We start from the raw sequence: 27,082 nt of genomic DNA on the forward strand, positions 1-27,082 counted from the left end.
TGCTGCGGTTTTCACACCTGATGACGATTGCTTGTGTTGCAATCGAAACGTCGTGAGAATTTTATGGTTTTATTTTTATTATTTTATTATTTCCATTCTACGTGACTTTACCGAAAGAACCAAGAATATGAATCCCTCCAGTCACGAAAGCTTTAAATCGAAATCAGAAGAAAATACTTAATGGAGTAATAGGAATGCGACGTAACCACATTAGCTTGTTAGGTAGCCCAATGACCTTATACGCAAATATTGATGGCGTTTATTTAAAATATAAGTCCGTCATCAATTGTGTACGTCAAACTTAAAGCAAACTCAATCAGTACAACTATTAGGAATGAATCGTCTGGCAGCATTTTTTTTATTTTAAACCCTCGTAGTTGAGTCGTCTTGGGTCATCATTCATATTCAGCTGACGTGACAGATCTTAATGTCCTCCTGTGAACTGCAATGTCATCGACACGTGTCGCATCACTTCAAGGCTTCGTTTGTCACGTGCCAGCTTGTCGCTCCGCCAACAGTTCGGTCTGCAGATTCGTGGACAAATGAAATGAGTTTTTTTTATTTTAATCAGCAGCATTCCCTTCCAAAAATATGATGACCAATTCACTGAGGCGAGGAGCTCGGTGTGGCTAATTGAGACAAGTCAAAAGGAAAATAACTTAAATTTCGATTTAAAGCTTTCGTGACTGCAGGGATTCATCTTCTTGGTTCTTTCGGTAAAGTCACGTAGAAGGAAAGTAATACAATAATACAAATAAAACGTAATTAAATAAATGTATTACGTTTTATTTTTATTATTTTATTATTTACGTCACTTTACCGAAAGAACCAATAAGATGAATCCCTGCAGTCACGAAAGCTTTAAATCGAAATTTAAGTTATTTTCCTTTTGACTTGTCTCAATTAGCCACACAGAGCTCCTCACCTCAGTTAAGAAGAGGAAAATAACTTGCCGGTGTGTTTGAAACATAACAAAGAAATTGTGATGGGTTTTTTCACCCAAGTATATCCGGCTTGTGCTATCGGCGTCACGTCGTGAGATGAATTAGGCATTCGTATCTCTCCCAGTGCAGTGCAAACCTTCATGTTAGAGAACAGCCCACGAAACAAATATATCACACAACAACACTCTGAGATCATTTTAAGTGCCCGCAAAGTAGAGGGCAACACATGCCCACCCGCTCTGCATTTAAGAGCAATGTTCATTGCATGACAGTCAAACTAATACTTTAAATTCTCCGCATTGGAATTTACGAAAATTAACTGCATTAATCAAATGCAATTTTACTCTGTGCGTGTGTGTGTGCAGTTGTTTGTGACCAGGCTGAGATCATGTAATAATTTCTGCTAGAGAACCCATTTTATAATCACGGGTGGTTACAACCTGGATTAAAACCCGGGTTCTTGGCCGTGCCAGCTCAGTGCTCTGACCTCTGAGCCACCCGGCCACCTCCCAGAAATATTTGTGGTTAATTTTTTTTTTACGAAACCCGGCGCCATCCTGCCCTGTGGAGTGGGTGGCACATCGTGCTTTGTGGCTGCTGCCGCGGCCGCCTACGCCCTCTATGGCATCCGTTGCTGCAGACCCCCCATTGCAATGCAGCACAGCAAGTGGGCCGTAATGCAAGTGACGTGTTGGCTAAAATGGGGTCAGTGTGGAATGGAGCCAGCTGAACTTCTGGCGTTACCACCGTGATGATGAAATGTATCGATTCTGACATTGCAGAGGTGCTGCTGCAGTTCACTTGGTTCTGTTTCATTCGTTTGTGACTTAAATATATATTTTTAAGATTGTTGAATGCTCACTATTGTATTTACGTCTCACTGGCATGCTGTACTTGGACTGTGTGCGTACGTTTATTACATATGCGCAGGGGGTCTGCGGAGGATGCTGTGTACACAATGCGACTGCCAAATCTGTGCGTCATGCTGCTGGCTTTTACAGTCCCTCTGTCTATCTTAACTCTTCTTTACACAAACTGGTCGTTCACGAAACCTATAAAGTTTCACAATATCGCCAAGGAATCAGTGTGCACACAAAGAATTCGCCTCTAACTTATGCAAACTTGCCATGATGACCTTTGATAAACATTCCTTCTTGAATATTTGGCTAAAGAATACACCAATGCTAACAACAGACACTTCTCAAATGCGATGTTTTATATGATACCCGACTAATGTATTCTTCGTAATGATTTACTCGTTCGCATTGCTTTACTCTCCGTGGAAAACGTCTCTTAAATTTGCATTGCAAAAAGAAATGTCCAAAGTGTCTTCGGTGAAGACAGCGAGTGTTGGAATGACAACTTCTGTTTATTAAAGGAGCTGTTTGTTTTCTTTCTGGACCAGGGACACCTCTGGGTGCAGTAGAATTCTCTCTCACAAGACTCATCACCGTCCCCCACCACCCTCCGCTCTCCTTCTCATCCCCCCCCCCACACACACACTCCCCAACAACTGCGGCAACCCGAGACCCGTCGCACCCAGGGCGATGTTGTTTCAACTCCCCCCTGCATTCGTTCCCCCTTCCGAGCTCTTCTCAAAAGAAGAGGCGCTCCGGGACATCCACTTCCCTGTTCCGCGCTGATGAAAATCCTCGGCCTCCTTTGCCCCCCCCCCTCTACCCCCCTCTACCCCCCCTCACCCCCCCCCCCCCCCGAGGAAGGCGGCCGAGGCGAGGGGGCGCTGTCGCCCGCCGTGCCAAGAGAAACATCGCTCCTCCTCCTCTTCCCTCCTCCTCCTACAACGCACGCACGCACGGCGCGTTCCCTCCGAGCCCGACGCACTTTCCCAGCGCACGGCCCAAGATAATAACAATGTCATCCTCTTATTGGTTCTTTCGGTAAAGTCACGTAGAATGGAAATAATAAAATATTAAAAATAAAACATGATAAAATAATTCTCACGACGTGTCGGCCACAACGCAAGCAGTTGTCCTCAGGTGGAGAACAGGTCTGTCGATAAGACAGAGTCTGAAGCTTAAATAGACGCTCCAAGCCTAGGACGTGTCATTCAGACTCTGTCTTATCGACGGACCTGTTCTTCACCTGAGGACAGCTGCTAGCGTTGTGGCCGAAACGTCGTGAGAATTATTTTATTATGTTTTATTTATATTATTTCATTATTTCCATTCTACGTGACTTTACCGAAAGAACCAAGAAGATGAATCCCTGCAGTCACGAAAGCTTTAAATCGAAATTTAATGTCATCCTCGTGGAACACTCGATTTGCTACAAAGTAGCTGCTCACGGAAGACGCTAATTGAGCCGTAGTTATCTCCCTCGCCTGCGATGCAGGAGGCCGTGGGTTCGATCCCCGGACCCTGACAATGCATTTCACGTAATCTCTCTTTCTTCCCTACTCCCCCCGTGGCGGTCGCGCGGAGTTTTCTCCGGATCCTCGGGGTTTGCCCTTCTCATTTAGAGTATTTGGCCGGTAATACGAATTTTCACGTATGGTATCAGCCACTTTGACGAGATGTCACGTGTGACCAGGTTACCTCTGAAAAAATGCTCATCGCTTTACCTGCTGAAATATTCTTTTTTTTAATTATGTGCGCTTTTACAGACATTTCATTCTGATGTAATTAAACCGGCCTCGATTAGTCGTTTTTGATGGCTTCATTCTTGAGAATTGTATATCCGGTAAGATATTGACAATTGTTCGTGTTCACGGGGCTTTGTGTATTTGTGTTTTTCTTCTTCTGCAGAATGGGACCTATGTTGTTGTTGAAGAAGTGATCTTGCCTGTGACAGGCTGCACGAAGTATTTCCTTAAAGAGGCATGGCTCTGCTGACGAGACTCAGAAAGTGGAATCTGGTCGAGAGTTTTCGGCAAAACGCTGCTTGTGGGAATTGCCTGTTCCAGAAGGCGCATAGGCGGGTGGACTAAAGTGTTCGTCGTATTTTATTCATAATTTCATTACGTTTAAGATGGCTGTGAAATGATGCTCGCTCGGAGTGAGCTGAGGCAAAAAAGAAGTCATGTCACACTCAAATTGTCAAGCTCCTGGCTCCACCTACTGGGAGGTCTCATCTCGTAAACTAAAATCGCAATTCCAAGAGACGTAATGCAAGTCCGCGCATCCGCCTGTAAGTAAAGACCACACATTTGGAACTGACCCTTACATAGTACCTGGACTATCGGCATCTGCAGGTGTACTGTAATAACTAAAGCTGAGTGTGTGCTTTACAGCAGGTAATTAAGAACAATCAACGTGATAATCCATTGCACGACCGTGATACACTCAACATTGTGAAAACCGCAAGTATTCAGAGTAAGGATAATCCTAGACACTTGAAATGTATGGGGCTATTATCTAGCGACATGATGGGAAGCAGAGGGCATTGTAGAGAAAGCCATTGTTGTACTGTACTTATACGATCCCATGTCTATTCTTACAACATTCATCAACCTACACGAACGTGTGTGGTGGCAATGTACGTGATATGAAGAAGGCCCGTTGCTCGAAACGTCATCTATTATATATGTTTTTTCCCTTTAAAGGCGGCAGTATTATTGATGAATGCATTGATTATATAATTTTTGTTAAGTGTGGTGAAGTATGGTCAAACAACCCCCACGACCCGCATGGGGTAGGGATGCTCTCATCCTGCAAAGGGCCACACACACACCCACAGATAAAGTGACATTGCTTTCGCTCACAACGTGCATTGCGCTCACTTCAAATTCACGATATTAGTTCGCGTGACGTCAAAACTCCAATGGCAATATTTCAAGGTTCAATCGAAACACGTGGAGACGTTGTATGTTCGTACGAATATAACTTCCTGAATGCGGAGGCTTCAACTGGAGCCAACGCACGAGCTGCTGTTAAGTCTCACCGATGTGCACGCATCTCAGAGCAGAGCAAGTTTAAGTTCAAGTTCATTTATTAGGTATAGCCCTGTGAGCCATTCGGCTCTTGAATCGGGTGCAACCGCAACAAACAAAAAACATCTTAAAGTGAATATGTGACTAAGTGCAAACAAAAAATCCAAGAAAAGACAGCAAAATATTGCAGAAAAAAAGCACCGTACACCAACGCTGTGTGCAAAAATCCCAGTGGGATGCAAGTCAAACAACCAACAACAACCACAAGACAACTTATATTAAGGCCATCAGTCTAACTCTGTACTACAGCAAACAAACATGGCTAAACCAATACACTTTTCGAAATCACCAAAATAAAGCCATGAAAGCAATGAAACCGTGATCATAGGAACTGTGACGGGCATGTATCTGTGCAGCCTCCACAAAGGTGTCATCGTGATGGAGAGGAAGGAGTTTGCAGTCGCTACGTGGTATAAACGCATGCTGGGTGTCCATTAAAAGAGCAGGGGTGAAATCACCTGTGCATGTGTGTGAAGAAAACATGCCCCGTTTTCGTTGGAGTCATTTGAGGCACGCATTTTCCACGTGACCTCTCAATGTTCACCCTTCTGATCCGCGTGTCATTGCCGGCAATATTCAATTATCATGAACATTATTCTTTAGGCACATTGATATATTGCTCTTCATTTGAACGTATTCATTGCATTCTAGATATTGTATATAATAAAAAAAACGCACAATTACAGCCTTTTGTCAATCCACTGCTGGATGAATGTCTCTGTGAACCCTCTGGCCATCATGTTGTTTTAGCATACATCAGACATCCCTCGCGACTGATGTGAGCCATGGCCTGGAGTCGGTTTCTGAGTTCCTAGTATCGTGTGCTCACCGCTCCGTCTCTACTCCGGTCATGTGCGTATTTATTAAACAACATATGAACGGCGTGCACATGTTTCATGTCCTTTGAGAGTAGGGTAAGTGGTTTTTTTTCTAACAAAGGATGCATACATTTATAACCATCCTATCAATTTTCCAAACAACGTTTATTCGAATAAGCGACACTTATTCAAATAAAAAAAATGAATTTAGAAAGCCCCAAACAGATGTGCTTTATAAGTGTTTGGCTCATATGAAATGTTAAAAAAAAAATTAGGGGGGGGCGGGGGTGTGGAGGACTCTTCAGCATTTCCCAGCTGTGCTCTACACCCAAAGAGAAAAAAACAACAATATTCCTTGTCGCTTTTGAGTGTTGTCCTTCACGCGACTGAGGCCAGAAACACGACGCTGACGTTACCAAACAAAACGGAAATACACACGTGCAGACATAACATAAACAACCCGCACGCGCGCGCACGCACACAGACAGGCACACACACACACAGACACACACACAGATTGGCGTACACACACAGGCACACAGACAGGCACACACAGACACACACATAGACAGACACACAGACACACACAGACAGGCACACACACACAGACACACAGACACACACACAGACACACACACACACAGACACACACACAGACTGGCACACACACAGACATGCACACACACAGACACACAGATAGGCACACACACAGACAGGCACACACACACAGACAGACACACAAACACACAGACACACACACATAGATTGGCGCACACACACAGACAGACTGGCGCGCACGCACGGACACACGCAGAAGACCGCTGGCAACCCTGGCAGCCCCCGTGGTAAATCGCTCAGGTCGGCGTGGATTAAGCGAAAAGGGAAATAAATATGGCTCGGGCCCCGTGGCAAGCCGAGGAATGTTAATGGATGTTGTAGCTCTCTCTCTCTGCCTTCTCCCCATGGCCGTCGCTCTGCTGGCTGGGGAACAGGTGGGCAGAGGCACAGCTCGCTTCAAAAATACGGGGGATTTCACGGACATGGCTGATGGGACTCTCTTTGGCATGCGTGAGTGTGTACGTGTGCTTTTTTGTGTGGTGAGGTAGCTGTCCGTGGGTGGTTTGGCAACCCCCCCCTGCTCAGGTTTCATTTCAGCCGAGGCTGTGGGAGGTTGGGTTGAGAGGGGGGGAGGAGGAGGGGGGGTGGCGTGAGAGGGAGGGAGGGTGCAGTCGAGAAGGGGACTCCGGGAGGTCTGGAACACTGCCAGTGCCGACTCTGTCCTGCGGCTCACAGCGACACGACCCCCAAGCACACCGCAGCCGCATGAAGACGTGACAGCCTCTGTGAGCATCTATCATCCCTGCTGCGTACGCGACGGCGCAACTGTCTCAATATTTGCGCACGCATCGGAGACGCTTTTTGCAGCGTGCCCCGCGCGTACGTCACGCGGGTGTCAGGCCACGCGGCCGTTCAAGATCATTCTGCGTGGCACCTAAGTGTCAATTTCACAGAAAATAGTACGGCGCACGATGACGTGGGTCTTGTTTGTGAGACTATGAGTTTACCGTGTCCCTTATCGTAATCTGGGCAAGATTTCCCACACTCGCAGTGTGCGTGTGCACCGATTGTGTCCGGTGAAGTTTTGCATTTGCCAGGGTCACACGTGGGACAAGGCCACGATGCCCTTCTGTGAATCTGTGGAGCTATATTCTTGGTTCCTTCGGTAAAGTCACGTAATAAAATAATAAAAATAAAACATAATAAAATAATTCTCACGACGTTTCGGCTACAACGCAAGCAGCCGTCCTCAGGTGAAGAATGAAACACCACCAAGCTTGGAGCGTATCACCTGAGGACGGCTGCTTGCGTTGTAGCCGAAACGTCGTGAGAATTATTTTATTATGTTTTATTTTTATTATTTTATTAGTTCCCTTCTACGTGACTTTACCGAAAGAACCAAGAAGATGAATACCTGCAGTCACGAAAGCTTTAAATCGAAATCTGTGGAGCTAATTATCGAGAACGGTCAAAGCCAGCGAGGAGACGTCCACGCCCCTCGCGAGAACCATTCCTCACGCAGTCTGGTTTCGAGCCAGACAGAAAGCACTCGCATCCACCCTGACCTCATTCCTCCGCACTGCCCATGCCCTCCGGGAACCAACCACAGACATAATGACCGGGTCTACCCAGGGCTATGCCAAGCCCACGGATTGCCACGTGACAACGCTGCGTTGTCCGCTCGTGGCTTGTGGTGTACCCAGAAGTTCGTGGTTCAAAGTTCATTAATTAAGTATAGCCCTGTGAGCCATTCGGCTCTTGAATCGGGTGCAACCGCAACAAACAAAAAGCAAAAACATGAACAAGAAAATATCTTAAAGTGAATATGTGACTGAGTGCAAACAGAAAATCCAAGAAAAGACAGCAAAATATTGCACAAAAATCACCTTACACCAACCCTGTGCAAATATCCCAGTGGGATGCAAGTCAAACAACAACAACCACAAGACAACTTAGATTAAGGCCATCAGTCTAACTCTGTACTACAACAAACATGGCCAAACCAAAAAACTTTTCGAAATCACCAAAATAAAGCCATAAAAGCAATGAAACAGTGGTCATAGGAACTGTGACCGAATTTTCACAATAAACGACGTAAACAACATGTACTACCAAACTCTGCAGCCATAGCTCGTGGTGTGGTGAAGTGGATGTACACGCAGCGAAGAGAAGGCAAAACAAATGTCCAGTCCCTCTTCAGAGTGCGGGTCGACTTTCCAGCGCGAACTGTCCACAGTGGCTTGTTGTTCAAAGTGCCACGAGGTTTGTGGGGATGTGTTTTGTGTTGAATGTCCCATCTCAGATGGAGACTCTTGCTATGTGACGGTATGATGCACACATTCTGGAGAGGCGATGTCAAGATAAAGACATATTACTGTGTTAACATCCAACATTCATCTCGCCTAAGAAATAATGACCACACAATCACACAGTCAATTTCATGGACACATTCATTTTACTAACAACTTCGAAAGTGGCCACATTGAAGACCATCTCCTGACAAACTTTGATGGTTATAACTCAAACTAATACACTTAGGGTTGCCAATCCACTTTGTGACCGGACTGGTCAGGTTTTTGACCTTGCTCGTTCCATGCCTCTTACCAGATAGAAAACTTGGAGTCGTACAGGGCCGAACCACAACACGGCATGGAGCGTGCGTGATGGAACCCGGAGTGGAGTGCACGTGCCCCGTGTACGGGGTAAGGTGGGGCACACAACGTGGCACGGAGTTTGCCTGATGGAGTCGGTTTCAGTCCAGAGTTTACCTACCTTATCAGATTGCTGCACCTACTATTTAAACATGTGTTCAGAATGCCTATAGGCTGATGGATTGAATGCAGTTTTTTTTTCAGTGGAGAGATTGACTTTTGTTGGTTTTCATCCTGTATTTATGTGTCCGTATATATAACCATTAATGCATTTATGTATCGTGTATAGTCCCCGCCCCCGGCTAGCTCATTGAAGTTTTCTGAAATTGGGAAAGTTGGCAAACTTCGTCAATGGTGAATGTTCTTTTTTATTCTTCTTATTCTCCTCAAAAAATGCACCACACGTGATTTATGTAATCATCATCAGCCATATGTACAGGACAGTATATTGATCTCATAAATTATTTGATCAGATCATCATAAGGCCATGATCTAGCCACTGCTGGATGACGGCCTCTTCAATCCGCCACCGTTCCTCACTGTTCTGCGATGCAGCAATCCATGTAGCCACTGCACATGAGCTGATGTCATCGCTCCATCTCCGCGCAGGATGTCATCTCTCTCTCTCTCTCTGGGGCGTATTTCATCCCTCCTTTAACGAGCACTCCGTCGCTAGTCTCGACCCCTAGCCATCACATCCCTTAGGTTAAGCCATGTTTGTTTGTTGTAGTACAGAGTTAGACTGATGGCCTTAATCTAAGTTGTCTTGTGGTTGTTGTTGTTGTTGTTTGACTTGCATCCCACTGGGATTTTTGCACACAGCGTTGGTATACGGTGTTTTTTCTGCAATATGTTGCTGTCTTTTCTTGGATTTTCTGTTTGCACTTAGTCACATATTCACTTTAAGATGTTTTTTGTTCGTGTTTTTGTTGTTGTTTGTTGCGGTTGCACCCGATTCAAGAGCCGAATGGCTCACAGAGCTATACCTAATAAATGAACTTGAACTTGAACTGTCCTGCCCGATCCCATGTACATTTTTTCATGAGGAAGTTAAGCTTTCAATTGCAAACTGTACATGTGGTTTACATGAGGTACATGTTGGTGCGCAGTAAATAACTAACATTCTTTAAAATTATTTTACCAGGCAAGGCCCACTGAGCTATGTAGCTCTTTTTCAGAAGCGACATGGCCGCAAATGATAGCTCAACGAAGTGGCTTATCGCGTGGCAATTTATAGCAGCCAAATACCCTAAAAGCATGTTTCTTAATGTGGATGGAAAAACCGGAGAACCCGGAGAAAAAGTCACGCGACCACGGGGAGAACGACACGCAAACCCCAAATATACATCAGCAGGCGTCAGGGTAGGGATCGAACCCACGACCTCCTGCCTACCAGGCGAGGTAGTTAACATCTCCTAGCCACCGTGATGATGATGATGAGAGAGAGACACGGCAACTCCATATATACAGCAGCAGGCGTCAGGGTAGGGATCGAACCCACGACCTCCTGCATACCAGGCGAGAGAGTTAACATCTCCTAGCCACCGTGATGATGATGAGAGATACACACAAACTCCAAATATACAGCAGCAGGCGTTAGAGGTCGGAATCGAACCCACGACCTCCTGCATACCAGGCGAGGTAGTTAACTTCTCCTAGCCACCGTGACGATGATGAGAGAGAGACACACCAACTCCAAATACACAGCAGCAGGCGTCAGGGTAGGGATCCAACCCACGACCTCCTGCATACCAGGCGAGGTAATTAACATCTCCTAGCCACCGTGATGATGAGAGAGAGACACGCCAACTCCAAATATACAGCAGCAGGCGTCAGGGTAGGGATCGAACCCACGACCTCCTCCATACCAGGCGAGAGAGTTAACATCTCCTAGCCACCGTGATGATGATGATGAGAGAGACACACAAACTCCAAATATACAGCAGCGGACGTCAGGGTAGGGATCGAACCCACGACCTCCTGCATACCAGGCGAGGTAGTTAACATCTCCTAGCCACCGCGGCGCATCTGCCCACGGCCATGGCTGTAACGTTGATAGAGATACGTCTGCAGACGTCTGTGCTGCCACAGGTGGCGTCAGGCCAGAGGTCGCAAACGGGTTTTGATTCCTTACCCGTACCCGGCCGCACCAGGGTCGCAAACGGGTATCGGGTACCTGATTGCGACCTCTGGGATGAAGCCATGTTGCAGGCGCGGGTGGGTTGATTCTAGGAACTTGAATTGTGAGAAGAGACAAGACGTTGGGAAATGAGTGACAAACAGTTACTCACCAGTGACTCACGGTCTACCCGTACCCGTACCCGGCCGCACCAGGGTCGCAAACGGGTACCCGTACCTGGCCGGGTACGGATAGCCGGGTATCGGGTAGGGTACGGGTATCGGGTACCCGGTTGCGACCTCTGCGTCAGGCACATCAGTGAACGTCGCCCCATCGCCATCCCCTGGGTGCAGCGCGGGGATCTCTCTGTTCCTGCTCCCCTCACTCGTTCTCTCTGTAACCATAGACAAAATATACGGTGCAGCCGACACCATGACGAATGAATGCTCCCCAGCGGGGCGGTGCTGGGCGGGGGGGGGGACAGGGAGGGAGCTTTTTGCGTCTGTATTCGTCTCCGTAAAAAAAACCGTGAAGGGACGTGTAAGACAATTTATTACCCTGGCCTGGATCTCAGAGGCTTGGCTGTAAGCAAATGAAAACATGGACTGTTCACGAATGACCACCCAGACACCCACTCCCGCTGACTGTGTCCGTCACTTCAGATGAAACTTTTAAGGCAGCCGATGTCCGAACTTGTTTTTTAAAATTTGCATTTTAGTGCCGGAACATTGACTCACAACATGCAAACTGACGTAGGTTGGCCACAGACGTATGATAAATAAAGAGATACGGGAACAAGATGTATTCAAAATAGGTATGAGATATGTAAGAGAGAGAGAGAGTGAGACTAAAACGGGAGATATAATACCGACAAGATTCATTATTTAGGAGAGTGACGTAGAAGACAACAGCTGCACATTACAGTCGTAAGAGAGACAGGAGATGGAATCAGAGGAGATATGAGCGAGATATAAAATGTATTAAAAAAAACAGGAAATCTATAAAAAAAGAGACATATTTTCACAAGTAAGAAATAACAGAGCATCAACGCCATCCAAGAAGTTGCGCTATGTTTTTGCATGCGTCACTTATTTTCTCATTTTTTTGTTTAAACTTTATTCTTAAAAGCTGCCCTTTGTCTTGAAATGCCATGCACTTGGAACGCGTGCTCGATGGAAGTAAGTATGTATGTACAGTTTGTTGAACTTCGTTCGCACCATATGTGCTCAAGGGAGGTTAGATGCAAGGACAACAAACAAAACACAAAAAGCATTTCGAAAGGAATGGGTTTTCAATCTAGATTTAAAAGTACATAGCTCCAGTGGCTTCCTAATATCAGAAGGACAAGACCCACAAAAGACCCAAAGAGATCCAGATACTCGTATAGAACCACAGAGACCCACAGAGACCCATACTCATATATATGTTGAACTTCTTTCACACCGTACTTAGCCAACCGTGCTAAAAGGAGGTGTGGGGCAGGGCAATGACAACAGACTAAACACAAAACGCAGTTCTAAAGAAATACATTTTAATTCTAGATTATTTAAAAGTGCATAAGTGCGCTGCTGCTGCCGCTGCTACTGCAGCAGAGGCACGGGCAGCTCAAGGGAGCAGCCTGGCTCGCGTCGAGTCTCGCGAAACGGCGATAACTGCATCCAAATTGTGGATTGAGGTCTCCTGGTGAATACCATGCAGCAACAAAAAAACATTCCAACAACGTGGAAATGAAAGAAATGGCAACAGCTTCCTTTAGAACGGTATTTTGTTTTTTGTTGAAGGGTTGTCATCTGCAGGGGATGAATATTGGACCACGCCAATGGACACCGGTTTGGAGTTTACATTGTGGAGTGCTGTACTGAACTACTGACAACAATGATCGTCATTCATGTATTCAAGTTTTCAAGACAACTTTCAGTAAGGGCCTCTACTGAGAGTTTCAAACATCACACAAAGACGCCTAAAAAGCACTCCGCCTTTGTGCATTTTGCAAAAAAAATCCATCAGCAGTTCCAGAATAAGTGCATTGTGATACGCTCGTCTTACGTCACCATCAAATAAAATTTGAGCAAATGTGACTAAGTGACAAGCAGCAGTGATACGGAGATATAACACTGTCGACTGTATTTGCCAGAATTACCATTAATCAATCCAGTAAAGTCGCCGATGCTTGCGACAAGTCTGCTGCTGGAAATTATGTAAGTCGAGCCCATAATTCCGCGGTACGAGGCCCATTATCTTGGCGAATGCCAACATGGCATCAAATATGTAAATGTCGAGAGAGAGAGAAAGAAAAAAAACCAGCCATGATAACAGTAATAAAATGCAGGCCGAAACCGCACACGTTTTAAACGACACGCAGAAACGTGCATTGTGTGAAGAAGAAACAAACGACACCATCAATGATTTCTGACTTGCAGAAAAAAATAATCCACTTAAGCTGAGCTTTGCAAGGCACTCGAGTAAATGTGGCATTGTCCAAATGCGGGCACCCCACCATCCTCGTCGCGTCGGTCAACCATCGCAATGCAGGACCCTCTTCAAAGGCTTGTGAGACTCGTCCAGGCGTTTCCGAGTAACGAATCAATATTTATTTGTCATTAAATGTATAAAAGTCAAATAACACCGTTTATTAGTGTATCCTCCACGTAGATGCACTTTGGCAGTCCCTGGTTGCGTTAACGGCAACTTGTACGAACGTTGTTTGGGAGTATTGTTTGGGTCTTTAGGTAAAGTCACGTAAATAGGTTCAAAGCAAATAACAAAAAAAACAAAACTACTGATAATTGTTTTTTTTACCCTTCTATCTGTCAACAAAACTGACACCTTTTTTACAAGGAGTTATGTTTGCATTGACGACAATACCTGCAGTCATAATGCAAACAAAAAACACAACTTTGATAATGTATGTGCACTGCCCTTGAAGTTGATTGGTCCACACCCGAGACAGCTTTCCTTAGAGGCTAGTCTCACATGGGTTGGACCAGATGACGCCAAAAGAGTTTTTGCGAACGGTGTTTGCGAATCACGTCTGCTGTTGCCTGCTGCTGATGTGAGGGAATGTGCATCGGGGTTGATGAAATTTGTGCTTCGGCACGCTTCAGGTGACCCCCGCTCAATCCGTTTGGTGCCACTGCGTCTTGTCGCAGCACTGAAGGTGTTTGCCAGCAGCGGTCGTCCATTCTGGCGAATTTCCCGATGATGCTGGATGCAATTACCAGCGAAACGTCGTACTCAAATTGTAAATGTTGTGGTTTCGCGCTTCAACACACCGGTGGGCTAAAGCAGTGAACTAATTTGTCTTTTGTCAACGTGACACTTTTTTACTGATTGGCCGTGTCGGGTGGTGGAGGGTTATGACACATTTATAAATAACGCGATCTAAACCCAAAAACGTTGATTATGGAGCGGTCGTCTCTTTGCGGCCCGAATTTCTCTTTAGAAGAATGAACTCTCTCACCTGAAGACGATTGCTTGTATTGCGATCGAAACGTGATATTTTTTATAATGTTTTTTTTTATCTACGTGGCTTTACCGAAGGACCCATAGAATTTGCATTCCTGCAGTCACGAAAGCTTTAAGTCAAGAAAAAACACATCGTGCTGGGGCAGCACCGTGGGACTCAAAATAATCGGCAATATTAATCGTCTCGATTTAAAGCTTTCGTGACTGCAGGGATTCATCTTCTTGGTTCTTTCGGTAAAGTCACGTAGAATGGAAATAATAAAATAAAAAAATAAAACATAATAAAATAATTCTCACGACGTTTCGGCCACAACGCAAGCAGCCGTCCTCAGGTGAAGAACAGGTCTGTCGAGAAGACAGCGTCTGAATGACACACTCCAGACTTGGAGCGACTATTTAAGCTGGGGTGGAGGGGGGAAGGGCGCCTTGTGACTTTACCGAAAGAACCAAGAATATATTCATCGTCGTTGTGTGCTGTATTTAGAGGAACCTCTCGTTGGCAGTCCCAACCCTGCCGAGGAATCAGTAGCAGCCATTACAGCTGCATAGAATGTGCACGCAGTACTGTATACGTCTGGACTGAATGCATATCTGTGTGTGTGTGTGGTGATGTACCTGTACAGCCACTTTTTGTCAACACCACCGTTGTATGAGGGCCCCTGCCCACGCTGTATGGGTACTGAGGGGTTATTTCACCGCACTGGTTGCTATGGGTTTGTGAAGCTGTGGGGAGCAAAGATGTGGGTTAATAATACAGTACAACAATGCACTTTGCTGCACCCTCTCCTGCTGCCCATGATATAGCCCTGCAGCAGTCTGTGACACCGGCTGTATGTCAGTATGTGTATCAGCCATCAATACAAGCACACAAGCACTATCCAGGCTCAACGGGTACATGCTGGGTGATTTGGTCACGGGCGAATCGTGTTTGTGTGTGTGTGCGCGCTGTATAAATGGAGTGGCAGTGCAGTGGTTAGTGCGATGCGCGATGATAAAGCAGCAGTCTGAGTTTGAATCGTGGCCACAGCTAACCGCAGTGGCGAGTGGCTATCAGCACCTCTCCCTGGGCCTCTCCCAGGGAAACTCAGCCACTCTTCAGGGCTGTAAACATCCCCGCTGTGGAGACAAAGGTGATCCATGAGTGATGGTGTTGATCACGCCATCCTTGCACACGTAACTTGTTCCAACAATCTATTAAAAAAAAGCTATGAAGGCAATCTTTTTTGTTTGTTATTCATGAACGATTAAAACACACGGCTGTGTTCTGCTGCCACGACGCAAGCTCACAAAAGTCAAGTACAGAATGGTCCTGCCAAGGAATTGCATTTATTATTTAAATACACGTTTGACCACACGAGTGCTTCTAATGCAACAAAGCATTCAGTGGACGTGACATCTCCCTGATCCGGCTGTCATTACACCGTGTTCCGAAATGTTCTTGTTCAAAACTAATAGGGTGGTTGGGTTTTTTTTTGCTTGTTGTTGGAACGTGTCGATTTATTTATTTTTCTCCCCCGCTCTGTTGAGCTATCTCACTCTTCACACGGCAGTGCTGCGACGTCAGAACCAATATCGAGTCGAAGCAGCACCTTGAGTCGCGGTGTTTGCGGCTGTAAGTGCACCTGCGTGCACAAGGGCACGCGATAAGTCGTCTGTCAGCGCTTTTGACCCACTTTTACGGCTGTTTACCACGTTTTGTAATCACGCGTTTGTCGGAGAGGGGGGGGGGGCCTGTGTGTAAAATTTGAATCGATACGCCTCCGTAATCTATTAACTACATTTTTGTTTGTATTTTACCAGGTATAGCCCACTGAGCTATATAGCTCTTTTTTAGAAGCGACCTGGTTTATGTGGCAATTTATAGCAGCCAAATACTCTAAACGAATGTTTCTAAATATAAAGGGAAAAACCGGGGGACCCAGAGAATAATCGAGAAGATGCAAATAATAAATATATAGGCGTCAGGGTCGGGATCGAACCCACGACCTCCTGCATGTCAGGCGAGGGAGTTTACATCTCACCACCATGGCGTGATTGGAGACAAGGCCACAGGAGGTCATAAACCAGAGCCTAGTTACCAATAGCACGCCACTTTCTCACGTGGAAGGTCAGTGACGAATGTGATGGAATGATGCTCAATATCACGCTTTTGATGTGGTCATTTGTTGGTACAGGTGTACACGGTTCCAATGTTTATCCCAAACTATCTGGCCTGGTGGCTCAGCGGTAGAGTGTGGGGCTGACAATCGGATGGTTAAAATCATGGTTTTGGGCGGGTTGATTTAACCCATCATCACTCCGTGGTCGTTAAAACGAATACCACTTTATGGGGAAGGTAACAGTGATTGTCCTATTCCATTGGATAGTGGAATTTCAACCACTGGCTCAGGGCTGTAAACAAGAGATGAGCACTACCTCATTGCTCATTAGAGCAGAACATTTTTAGTATTTTTTAACTATGTCAAACTAGGATAAAAAAAAAGCCAGCGTGGCATTGTGTAACAATTTATACACAGCCATTGAAAGGTTTGTGTTATCAAACCTTATACAAACATCTGTATGCACATACAGATGAGTACACACATTACACAAATCGTGAGCGATCGATATAAATTCTAATTATGTTATCGAACGACTGGAAAACTAAAGATTGTCACGATATACATTCTCATCATCGCCATCATCTAAAAATCTACCCACTCCTGAATGAAAGCCTCCCCAAGACATTTACATCGCTTATGGGCCAAAACGTTTTTAAAACCTAAATTTTAGATTTTTGGCTACCAAAATTATTGGATGAGTAGTCCAAACCGAGGCCTCCAGAGTGTGCATATGGGAATTTTTAAAGGTGCAAAAAATATATATCACAATTTCCTACAAATCTAAAACAATAATGTTGAAATTGAGCCTCTCACATTACACCCCCCCCCCCCCCAAAAAAAACGATTAGACAAATGGCTAAAAAGGCAAATGGCTAGAAAAACAAATGGCTAGAATTCTGAAAATAAGGTGGAATTTAGGCTAGTGCTGTACATAGACGAGTCTGAAAATGAAACTATCCAATTTGGGCCCACAAAAATGCGTGGGTGAATCTTGCTTTCTGTTTATGTTTGGACCGAAGCTTGCAATATAGCTCAGATTTGGAGGTTGTCAATGGAACTGAATCCAAATATTCTATCAGATTTTCAATAACGTAGCTATTTGGGTGCTTTTTGGAAGTATGGACAGAAGCAGACAAAGCCTGTTGCTCGTTACTTAGTTACTGTTACTCGTTACTAGAGTTATTATTTCTTGTTACTCTAGTCTCAAACATAATAACTGCTAAATTGCATATTTTTACATGTTTTCCTGATACTGTACTTTTCACAGGTAAAACCTTATAATTTTAAGAAATGTTTATTTATAAAAAAAAACACCGCTTTTTTGTCACTCCACTGCTGGATGAAGGACTCGCCATGCCATCTCAGTCAGCTACGGATAACTTCGGTGGCGAATGATATCTGAGCCTATCTCGACCTTACCCCTCCCACCCTTGAGCAGTCCACACTGAGCAGCAGTGAAAGTCTGGTAAAGCAACCACCTGATGACGGACGCTTGTGTTGCTCCCCGAAACGTCGTGATTTATTTTACTTTATACCTCCGTGACTTTACCGAAAAAAACAAAGGGTATGGATTCCTGCAGTCACGAAAGCTTCAAATCAAGATTTTTATCTATGAAGTTTAACACAATTTCAACTGCATACAGTATCATATATAAAATATATATTGCGCAGTGACTTGCAATTCTTGGAGCTGTAGTTGATTGTATACTTTTCATACTTATGACTAATGTATTCACCCAGGGGAGTGTCGTTCAGTCTCAATGTTCATTTTCAAGCGAGGAATTAGTTTTTTTAGTAAATTCGGCAGATTCGTTGTTGTTTGCAGTATTTTCGCAAGCAGTCGGAATCTGGACTTGCCTGGAGAACCCCCCCCCCCACACACGTTTGAGAAGAAAAAGGATCATGAAGCTCTCCGCAGTCAGGCCAACATCCTTCATGCTGCTGCACTCTCTCTCCTGTTGGCGCATTGCCCTCCGTAGGTGGGTGTCGTCGCACACGGGACCAGATGTGCGTGTTCACAAAACAGTCAAAACTCGTGGCTTTTCGGCAAACGCACCCCACCACTGTTGCTAATGGATACGCCTGGACTTTTTTTGTTTGTTTGTTTTTACCAACAGGTTAAAATGATATTTCGTCGAATCTGTCTCAACGGAACACGCTTTCTTCATCCGTGGCCTGAGAATGCCCAATTTGGTCGTGAAGCCCGGCCGGTCGCTAGGAAGGTGAGTTCTGCGTGCAGCTTACGAGCGCGCGGGATTGTGAACCACAATTAGGGTTCGACCGGCGCGAGTAATAAATCATTCCGCCGGGCGCAGGACTGCAATTGCAGCATGCAGCCGGTTTCAATTACCCGGCACTAAACCGCGAGGCCGTAGGTTGATTTTCAAAAGAGGTGGTCAGTTGTAGCCAAAAACATGTGACAAGGGTGAGGAGGGCTCACCGCAGTAAGATGAAGGTGAGTGTCACGTGGCCGAAGCGACAGAACTTGAAAACTGGCACGCCGAGAGCCGTGAAGAGGTGTAAAAGAATAGCAACCCACGATACAGATAGCCCCTGTGAATACTTACCCAGGCGGTGTGTCCCAAGCTGCCCGATGTGAGTTTCAACCTCTGAAAATTGGGGGGAGGGGGGTACTTTGAAAGTCATATTCAGGTCATTCATCATCGCAGTCTAGGAATGAGTCGAGGGGTTAAGAGCTATTTGTCTTTTTGGTTGCATCCTCCCAGAACACAGTAAATGAGTTAACATGTTAGGATATATGCGATTGAGATCACTGTAGTGATGTCATTAGAACTTGAACATTAAATAAATGTGAAAATTATAATAGTCTTTTAATGAAATACCTGAAAAGGGAATACCATTACAAGTACGGTCCAGCAATATTCATGTGGGGTCGAAAGCATGCACAAGTTAGAGATATCACATTTACGATTGAGCAAAGTAAATGACCTTGGGCAGGACATGTCACTCGCAGAGATGACGGCTGATGGTCGAAACTTACGACTGAGTGGCAGCCAAAGTAGAGAACGCAGCCAATTGGACATTCACCACGAATGTGGAACAACGATATCGGCTGTACGGGTTGCAGCATCGCGAGACGGCGATGGCATATTGGAAGGCCTTCATCCATCAGCAGATGGAACACGGTCACTGACGATAACGGTGACTACAGAAACGCAAATGCTTTTGGGCCAGTTATTCTGAGTGCACACGTTGCCGCTGGACGAGTATTTCTCCCGATCGAGGCGGCGAGTGACAATGATTGACTCCGGTGCGTGCCCGAGTCGACCGCTGCCATCGTCCTGTCCGGAGAAGCGACGGCGTTGAGAGTTCCGCCGCTCCAGGGCGGCTGACACCTTTGTACCACATTCACCCCAGGCCACGATGATGGAGCACGCGCAGCACAAGCCTCCATTGAGCAGCGGCGTACGTACAGCGCACACTCGCGTATTATATTCCCCGCTACGTGAAAGACCCATTGCTGTACTTGGAGGGCATTTGACCTCAGAAGTGCCACTTAGCAAAGTTGAACGCCTTACTAAGAAAACAATTAAGTCCTGCGTCATGTACATTGCTTCATCTGGATAGATTTATAGCCGTCCAATCGCATTCGTGTATCCGGAGCGGGATTTGGTTTCTCTCCCTCTCTCTCTTCTTAGAAGCGACTGTTCTCGAGCTCGGCTGATATCTGAAAAATGCTAGGCTCTAAAAAACAAGTGCTTGTCGGGTAAGTCTCTGGGCTGATTTTGCTTCCTCCATTGGATCAGTTACTGCGGAGTCCCCTAATAATTCACGTTTAAATTGGCTCGGGCTGAAATGTGGAAATTCCTATGGTTTTGAATTACATGGCTGCCCCTGACATTTCCTGTTTCATAAATTAACAAAAACCAAGATAAAGATAATGAGGGCATTCACAAACCGTATTTATGACGGTGGCAAGTCTAGTTTTAAAATAGGAAACATACGCCGGACACCCCTTTGGCAATGGATAAATATTTTTTTAATTTAACGCATTAAAACCTGATGCTTTGATGAAATGTTATTTACATTCAAAAGCAGACTATCTCGGCAAGGGAGCGCATATCAGCCTCCATTTGCGAGTCAAAATACATTTTTAAAAAATATATATTTACTTTTCTGGGACTCGTAGAACGCTCTAGTTGGTAACGTCAAATCTTGTTGCCGTGACGTTAAAGCCCCCCCCCTCCCCCTCTCCATCTCTGGGGCCCTCTCGGTGCCTCTGTCTGCACGTATCATCCGAGCCTCCCAGCCCGAGGTGCCTGCACCAACCCAGAGAGGAGGTGAAACACAAGACGGTTTGAAATTACTGCGAATAAAGAAGCCAGGCGCCTGTGCTCAGCAAACAAAATTTACAATATTGGTGGAGTTTTTTTTCTTTCGCAATCGGTGTACGTCGCCTACTTTTCATTTCGTCAACATGAAAAAAAGTGCCTTTCCAAAATATTGGCCCGACTTAAAACAGTGGCCCCCTACTTAAAGGGAACATAGGCAGAGCTTGTTGAACGCCGTTAATGTGGCACCAAACTGCTCGGATAAGTACCCACTCGGGTGCGCTCTTCCACTGCACCCCTTCCGTCCCTCGCATCCTCTGAACCCCCTGGAAGTTCCCGCGCCAACAAAACCTCATTCCCTGCTTCCATCCCCTCCCTTCCCCACCAGTTGCCATCAACATCGACACACACACACGCGCGCGCGCGCATACTCTGCCCCAGCCCACTCGTTCTTTGCAAAAGGCAGGCACAACGATACAATTACCAGCCTTGGAAGTCGTGCAATAAACGCATATCTAAACCAGATGTCTCGAGCCAGCCCCCAGGCACTCTCTCAAGAGCACAGGCTGCAGGGCACAGACAGAGGGACATAAAAAAGTATACTCGCGTACGATAAAGGCATTCTAAATTTCCTCTTCCTTTCATTGGCTTAAAAAAAACGTGTTTAATTTGTCTTTACGAGTTGTGGGGGTGGCAGTGCATTGGTCGGCATACTGCACTGCGAACCCGGCGACCTAAGTTCAATTCGCAGACATCGCGAATGTCAGTGGCAATTGATACCCGAACTAGACTTGCCCTCTTGCCTCTCCGTTCACCGAACTCCACTTTGAGCAGCGCGGTGAAGTATGGGTGAAACAATCGCCATTTAATGAAATGTGTAGGGAAGGCCTTCATCCAGCAGTGAATTGCCAAAGGACTGTGAAATGATGAGTGTGCTTTCAAACGGGCTAATATTTCTCAATTTGTAGGACGTACTCCTTAAGTAGAAAATTAGCTCTGACCTCACATGGATCAATGTCGTTGTTTGATTGTGATTGTATGGGTTCAGAGTGCCACGTGTGCTGTGTGGGACGCGTGAATGCGAGCATGGGCACCGTTTGAGATGAATCATCCACCACATTATCTGTACTGTTCCAACACTGGTTACCCAAGCAAGCGTGTGAATCTGAGCTCGTGACCCAGTGCATGAGCTGCAGGGCCTCACTGCCGCTCCTGTAAACAACACGCATCGGGCTGGTCACGCGATGGATCGTGACAGAGCGAGCGGCGCAGACCCCGTGCTCGTACACATTTGAAAGACTTGGCTTCCAGAAATCTTATTACTACAACAACAACAACAAAAAGATTCACCGTGATCGTGAGCAAAACTCTTTTATAAGGTCAACGCAAGACGGGTGGCTTTTCATGCACATTGTTTACACGAGGAAAGGCTTGGGCTGATATTTCTCAGCCCTAACAATATCGCCTTGGCCTGGGAAAAGGCTCATGACATAATAGCGCAACAATGAGCACAGTTTATAATGAAATGTCAGGCTTTGATTAATGGTTGGCAAGAGAGTGTTTTTGATAGTGTTTCCCCTGTATTCCCTAGAGGATTTGCCGGGACGCGTAAACTTTCAAGTCGCGACAATTGTACTGTTGCGATGATGGTCTGTGGTGAAGCCATTTCGTCTTGTGTTTTTATATATTTTTTATCCTTTGGCCTTCCCCACTGTCCTGCCTACATTTGCTCATGTAGACGTGATGTCAGTTCTGAGGGATTGTGTCCCAAAACAATATTAATATCGTATTTTTGTCTTCAGGGAAATAATGCCCTATATTAGAGATTGTTTTGCAACCAAGACCTTTAGCCCCAATGATCTAAGGGTATAAAGATAATGAATGAAGATTAAAGTGAGTGATATACAAATCTGCTTTGTAAATCAGAATGGAATAAAAGGAACCATTTAAGCGATTCTTTAAGAAAACAAAATCACATCATCAACATTCACAAGAGGTGTTTTTTTTGGGTTAGATCACATAAATATAAATGTTCGGGTCGTTAAACCCGCCACCACCCGACACGACCAATTAGTCAGGTTTGTCACGACAACAAAACATGCCAATTAGTTACTAGTTCGGCACACCGCTGTGTTGGAGAGTAAACCCACGACATTTACATTTCAACATTGGCATCCTTTTTCAGATTCCCATTTTCACAAGAAGTTTTGCTTCGGAGGGCAACACGGTATTTTTTTTGTTGTTGTCGCTTTGCTTCCTAACCACTCGCCACCTGCCCAACTGCGAACAGATTTTACTTCCGCTTACTGCCAAAACACAGCCAGGGACGGACGAGCTGGCTCTGCCTCCTCTCCATTGTTTTCAACAAGGCTCCCGTTATTCCCGGCCGTGAGGTGTTTTTGTCCTGCATGGGAGAATTCCTCGAGTTATGGTGGCGGACTGCCGCGAGAAACTGCACCTACCGTGCAAGTGGGCTCAGCGGGTGCAAGCGGCCACGGCTGTTCTGTCCACATTGGGCCTCCCTTACTGACAACCATCGAACGGCGAAGAGTTTGCGCAGAACTGCTGCCGTTCACGAAGGAAATCTGAAGGGGGGTGGGGGGGAGGGTCTATCCTGGGAGAAAAAAACTTGACAACCCCACACATATATAGGTGCTTTTTGGGGGATAGGTCATGCTGGCTTTCATTTAAACACTTTTTGTTAAATCCTTTATATTAAGTTCGCTTGCTTGCTTGTTTGCGTGCTTGCGTGATTGCTTGCTTATGACCGTGCAAATCTTTCGGTCGTTTTTTAACCCACTTCCCGTCATCCAATCGAGCTGACATTTTCCACACAGACTCGTTGTGCGTGACAATTAATTTTCGTGAAAAAAATTTCCAAAATTTTACAGTTTAGGGAAAAAAAAGTAAATATTTAATTACCAATTGCTTAATGATGGCAGACAATCATCTGACCCATAGGTGGCAGCCATCTCAAGCCAGAGGACGAGAGGACTCTAGCCTTTGAAGCTTTCGTGACTGCAATGATTCATATTCTTAGGTTTTTTCGGTAAAGTCACGTAGGTAAAAAACATAAAAAAGTAAAATAAAATAAAAATCACGACGTTTCGGAGGCAACGCAAGCTTCCGTCTTCAGGTGGTACCGTCACAGCCAGGACAGCTGTATCAAGTAAATGAGAGATTCCAGGAACTACCACTCCGTTTATATAATGGTTGGAGAAGATGGTGGGGCAAGGGCCGCATACTTTTTATTAATATGGTAAGGTGAGGCTTGAGACTAAGAATAGACTGCATAACAAAGGCTGAGCCTTTGTTACGGAGAGGTGCGGTTTGTGACGCAACCTGTGACAGGGGGGACCACCATTAAACATGGTAAAACTGTAATGGTTCTCTGTCAAATAAGATTGGCAAATAAGTGTAGTTAAATCTTTTTTGCATGGTTAATCACATCTTTCCAATGATTACTCAGTTTGTAACCGTCATCACGGTTGAAATTATGTCTGTGTTTGTATATTTGTATGGCTTCGTGTACAAACCTTTGATGGTAGCCAGGAGGTTTGCAGAGAACCTTGGTCTCGGAAAATACAATTTCATGAGAGCCCACCGAGTTGTAGCAATGATCGGCAACAGCCGAAGAATCAGTTCTGCCGTGTTTCAGATCTGACTTGTGCTCGCGGACACGATCAGAAACATGACGTTTCGTTTCTCCAATGTAGCAATCACCACAAATGCAACTCAATTTGTAGACTCCAGGATACTGTAAGTCAGGAACGACATCCTTCACAGATGGAATCAAATCACGGATTTTATGCACTGTACTGAATCGGACTTGGATCTTATGTTTGTTTAGAATTTTAGAGATCTTTTTGGTCACGCCTGCTATGTATGGCAACGTGATAGTTTTGGTCGGAGTTTCATGTGGCTGTTTCTGTATGATGGGAGTAGATGCATATAAAGGATTTATAGTGAAAAACTTTGTTTTTACGGGTTAATTTATACATTAATCAAAAGTGACATTTTTTAAGTGTCTCACCTGAATTGTTCTCACCTTCCGACATTGGCCGTGCAATGAACTTCTCGCTCTCCATCCACTCGGTGTTATTCTCCGTATTCCAAGGCTCGCCGGAAACATAAGCTGCGTCCCCAAACCTTTTGTTTAAAAATACGTGGGTGGGGCGGAAGCGTCACAATCTGGTGAATATGGTACCATAATCTATTTACCTTCTGTCAACAAAACTCGACTTTCTGGACAAGAAACGTTTGTGGGTTATCGATTTATTTCTCCCCCCGAGTTATCCTTCATTTGCCTTCCCCCACTCGGGTATTTTTTGGGGGAATTTCTGACGATGCTGGTGGAACGAGCCTTCTCTTTTCAAAGCCTCATGCCAGCAATCCTTTCTCAACTATGGCTATTTGAGCCTGTCATCCATCCATTAACGTATAAGCATATTTGGTGGATCATGTGAAGATTGAGCCATTGCGTGTGAAACATTCACTTCTTGGGTAGCAAGGTGGTGCCTATAGGAGGCAGTAGAATAAATACATATCCCCCACCCCGCTAGTTTTATCAGCTTTCTACAACCACTCTGGCTTCCTACTTAATGTAGATACAATATATAGAAACATACCTTGAGGTGGCTGGGTGGTTCAGGGGCTAGAACACTGAGCTGGCACTGCTCAGCTCCTGGGTTAAAATTGTTGTTTCAGCTGCCAGTGATTAAACTGGGTCCTCAATTATAGTGAGTTGATCGTCTAAGCACGGTCGCCAATAACTGCACAAAAAACGCCATCGCATGGAAACACGTCTTACTTAATTTGGCTGAATTGCAGCAGCATTGAGAAGTAAAAATACCATTTTGATTGCGATGTGAGGAATATTGATCTCGGAGAGTGTGGGAATGTGTGCCAACCAGTATGTTGATGAGAGGTCATGTGAATAACTCTCACACTTGTGGTCCTTTTTCTAACACACGCGGTGATGCACTCTCTGTGGGAGTTCTGAATCGACACTCATGGAAATACACCGAGAGCACAATTGGAATACATTTGGGGACGTTGACCGAATACGTCAAAATTGTAACTTCCTGAAAATGACTCCTGATACATGGTGAGGCTTTCATCAGTAAACAACCACTGATTTTTGTTCCTGGGTAATAAGTGTTATTTCGTTATTGCTTATGCCTAAAAAGTATAGAAAATGGCTATTATTCCCCACAACCTTTGCTTTTGTGACCAGGACAGTGATATTTTTGAAATTTACGTATTTTCAATGAGAAAACTGGCGAATTTGTGTTTTTTCGTTCACATAAAGTCATTTTAAAAAACACATCAAACAAACAAAAACTTGCTCTGACAGTATGTGCATGTTTTATTGGCAGAAAAGAGAAAACCTATTATCATAATGTAATACTGGCAAAGGAGGTCTGTTGATGTAGCTGCTCACCCCGACCTCGCAATGTCCTGATAGTGCCATTGTCTTTGTGCTGTTCGCCTTTTGGCGTCCTCTGGTCTAACACCGTTTTGAGACAAGGCTCAAAAGAAAGCTGTCTCTGGTGTGGACCAATCAGTTTCAAAGACAATGCATATATTATCAGAGTATGTTTTGTTTGCATTCTGACCACAAGTATTGTGGTTAATGCAGATATGATTCCTTGTAAAAGGTTTCAGTTTGGTGTTTTAACATCTTAACACTTGTTTTGTTGCCCGAAAAAAGGGGAAAACCTATTCTCAAAGTTCATGGCTCTTTTTTCCCCTCTGCACCATCCTACAAAAATAAATGTATTTCCCTCATGACTAATGTGTAAGAGATTCTCGCAACATTTTTCATATACGATATATTTTTTCTATAACATTGAAAATTGTAAACCATTTCAAAATAAAAAAAAACTTTAATAATTAGTTTTTGTTACAAATTTGATAACATACAATTCCGAGCAACAATTGTTCATCTTACCTTCCAGAGTTATTTTTGCATTGCTCGCAGGTGAAATGAAGTGCCCAGGGTTTGTCTTGATCCCCGACAGGCATGCCGAAATATGCCTTGTAGGCCTCACACATCTTAGCAGATGCTTCCACAGAGTACTTTTTCGCTCTTGTCTTGATCAATTGGCCGCAGACATAGCAAAATGTGTCTGCCGGATGCTTGCAGCCTCTTGATGCCATCTCAGAAAAATGCAGATATGGA

At 45.0% G+C, this 27,082-nt stretch overlaps 1 protein-coding gene across 7 annotated transcripts; it reads right to left on the reverse strand.

The window, feature by feature from the left end:
* Positions 1 to 282: 282 nt before the first annotated feature.
* Positions 283 to 27,082, reverse strand: LOC133343591 (uncharacterized). Of its 7 annotated transcripts, none has more exons than XM_061553279.1 (5): positions 26,852 to 27,082; positions 24,932 to 25,047; positions 15,120 to 15,227; positions 11,212 to 11,433; positions 283 to 524 (listed from the first exon to the last, which is right to left on the reverse strand). In XM_061553279.1, exons 1-4 carry the CDS (start codon positions 27,058 to 27,060, stop codon positions 11,219 to 11,221), a joined length of 648 nt encoding a protein of 215 aa, XP_061409263.1. In that variant the 5' UTR covers positions 27,061 to 27,082; the 3' UTR covers positions 283 to 524; positions 11,212 to 11,218. The 7 variants fall into 7 exon arrangements, 6 of the variants coding, with proteins under 6 accessions (XP_061409263.1, XP_061409266.1, XP_061409267.1 ...); XM_061553280.1 differs by lacking the exon at positions 283 to 524 and adding an exon at positions 8,490 to 8,610; XM_061553281.1 differs by lacking the exon at positions 283 to 524 and adding an exon at positions 10,390 to 10,664.

This window comes from Lethenteron reissneri, chromosome 18 (assembly GCF_015708825.2).
Source record: "Lethenteron reissneri isolate LAM-NWPU_2019-01 chromosome 18, ASM1570882v1, whole genome shotgun sequence".
Classification (NCBI taxonomy): domain Eukaryota; kingdom Metazoa; phylum Chordata; class Hyperoartia; order Petromyzontiformes; family Petromyzontidae; genus Lethenteron; species Lethenteron reissneri.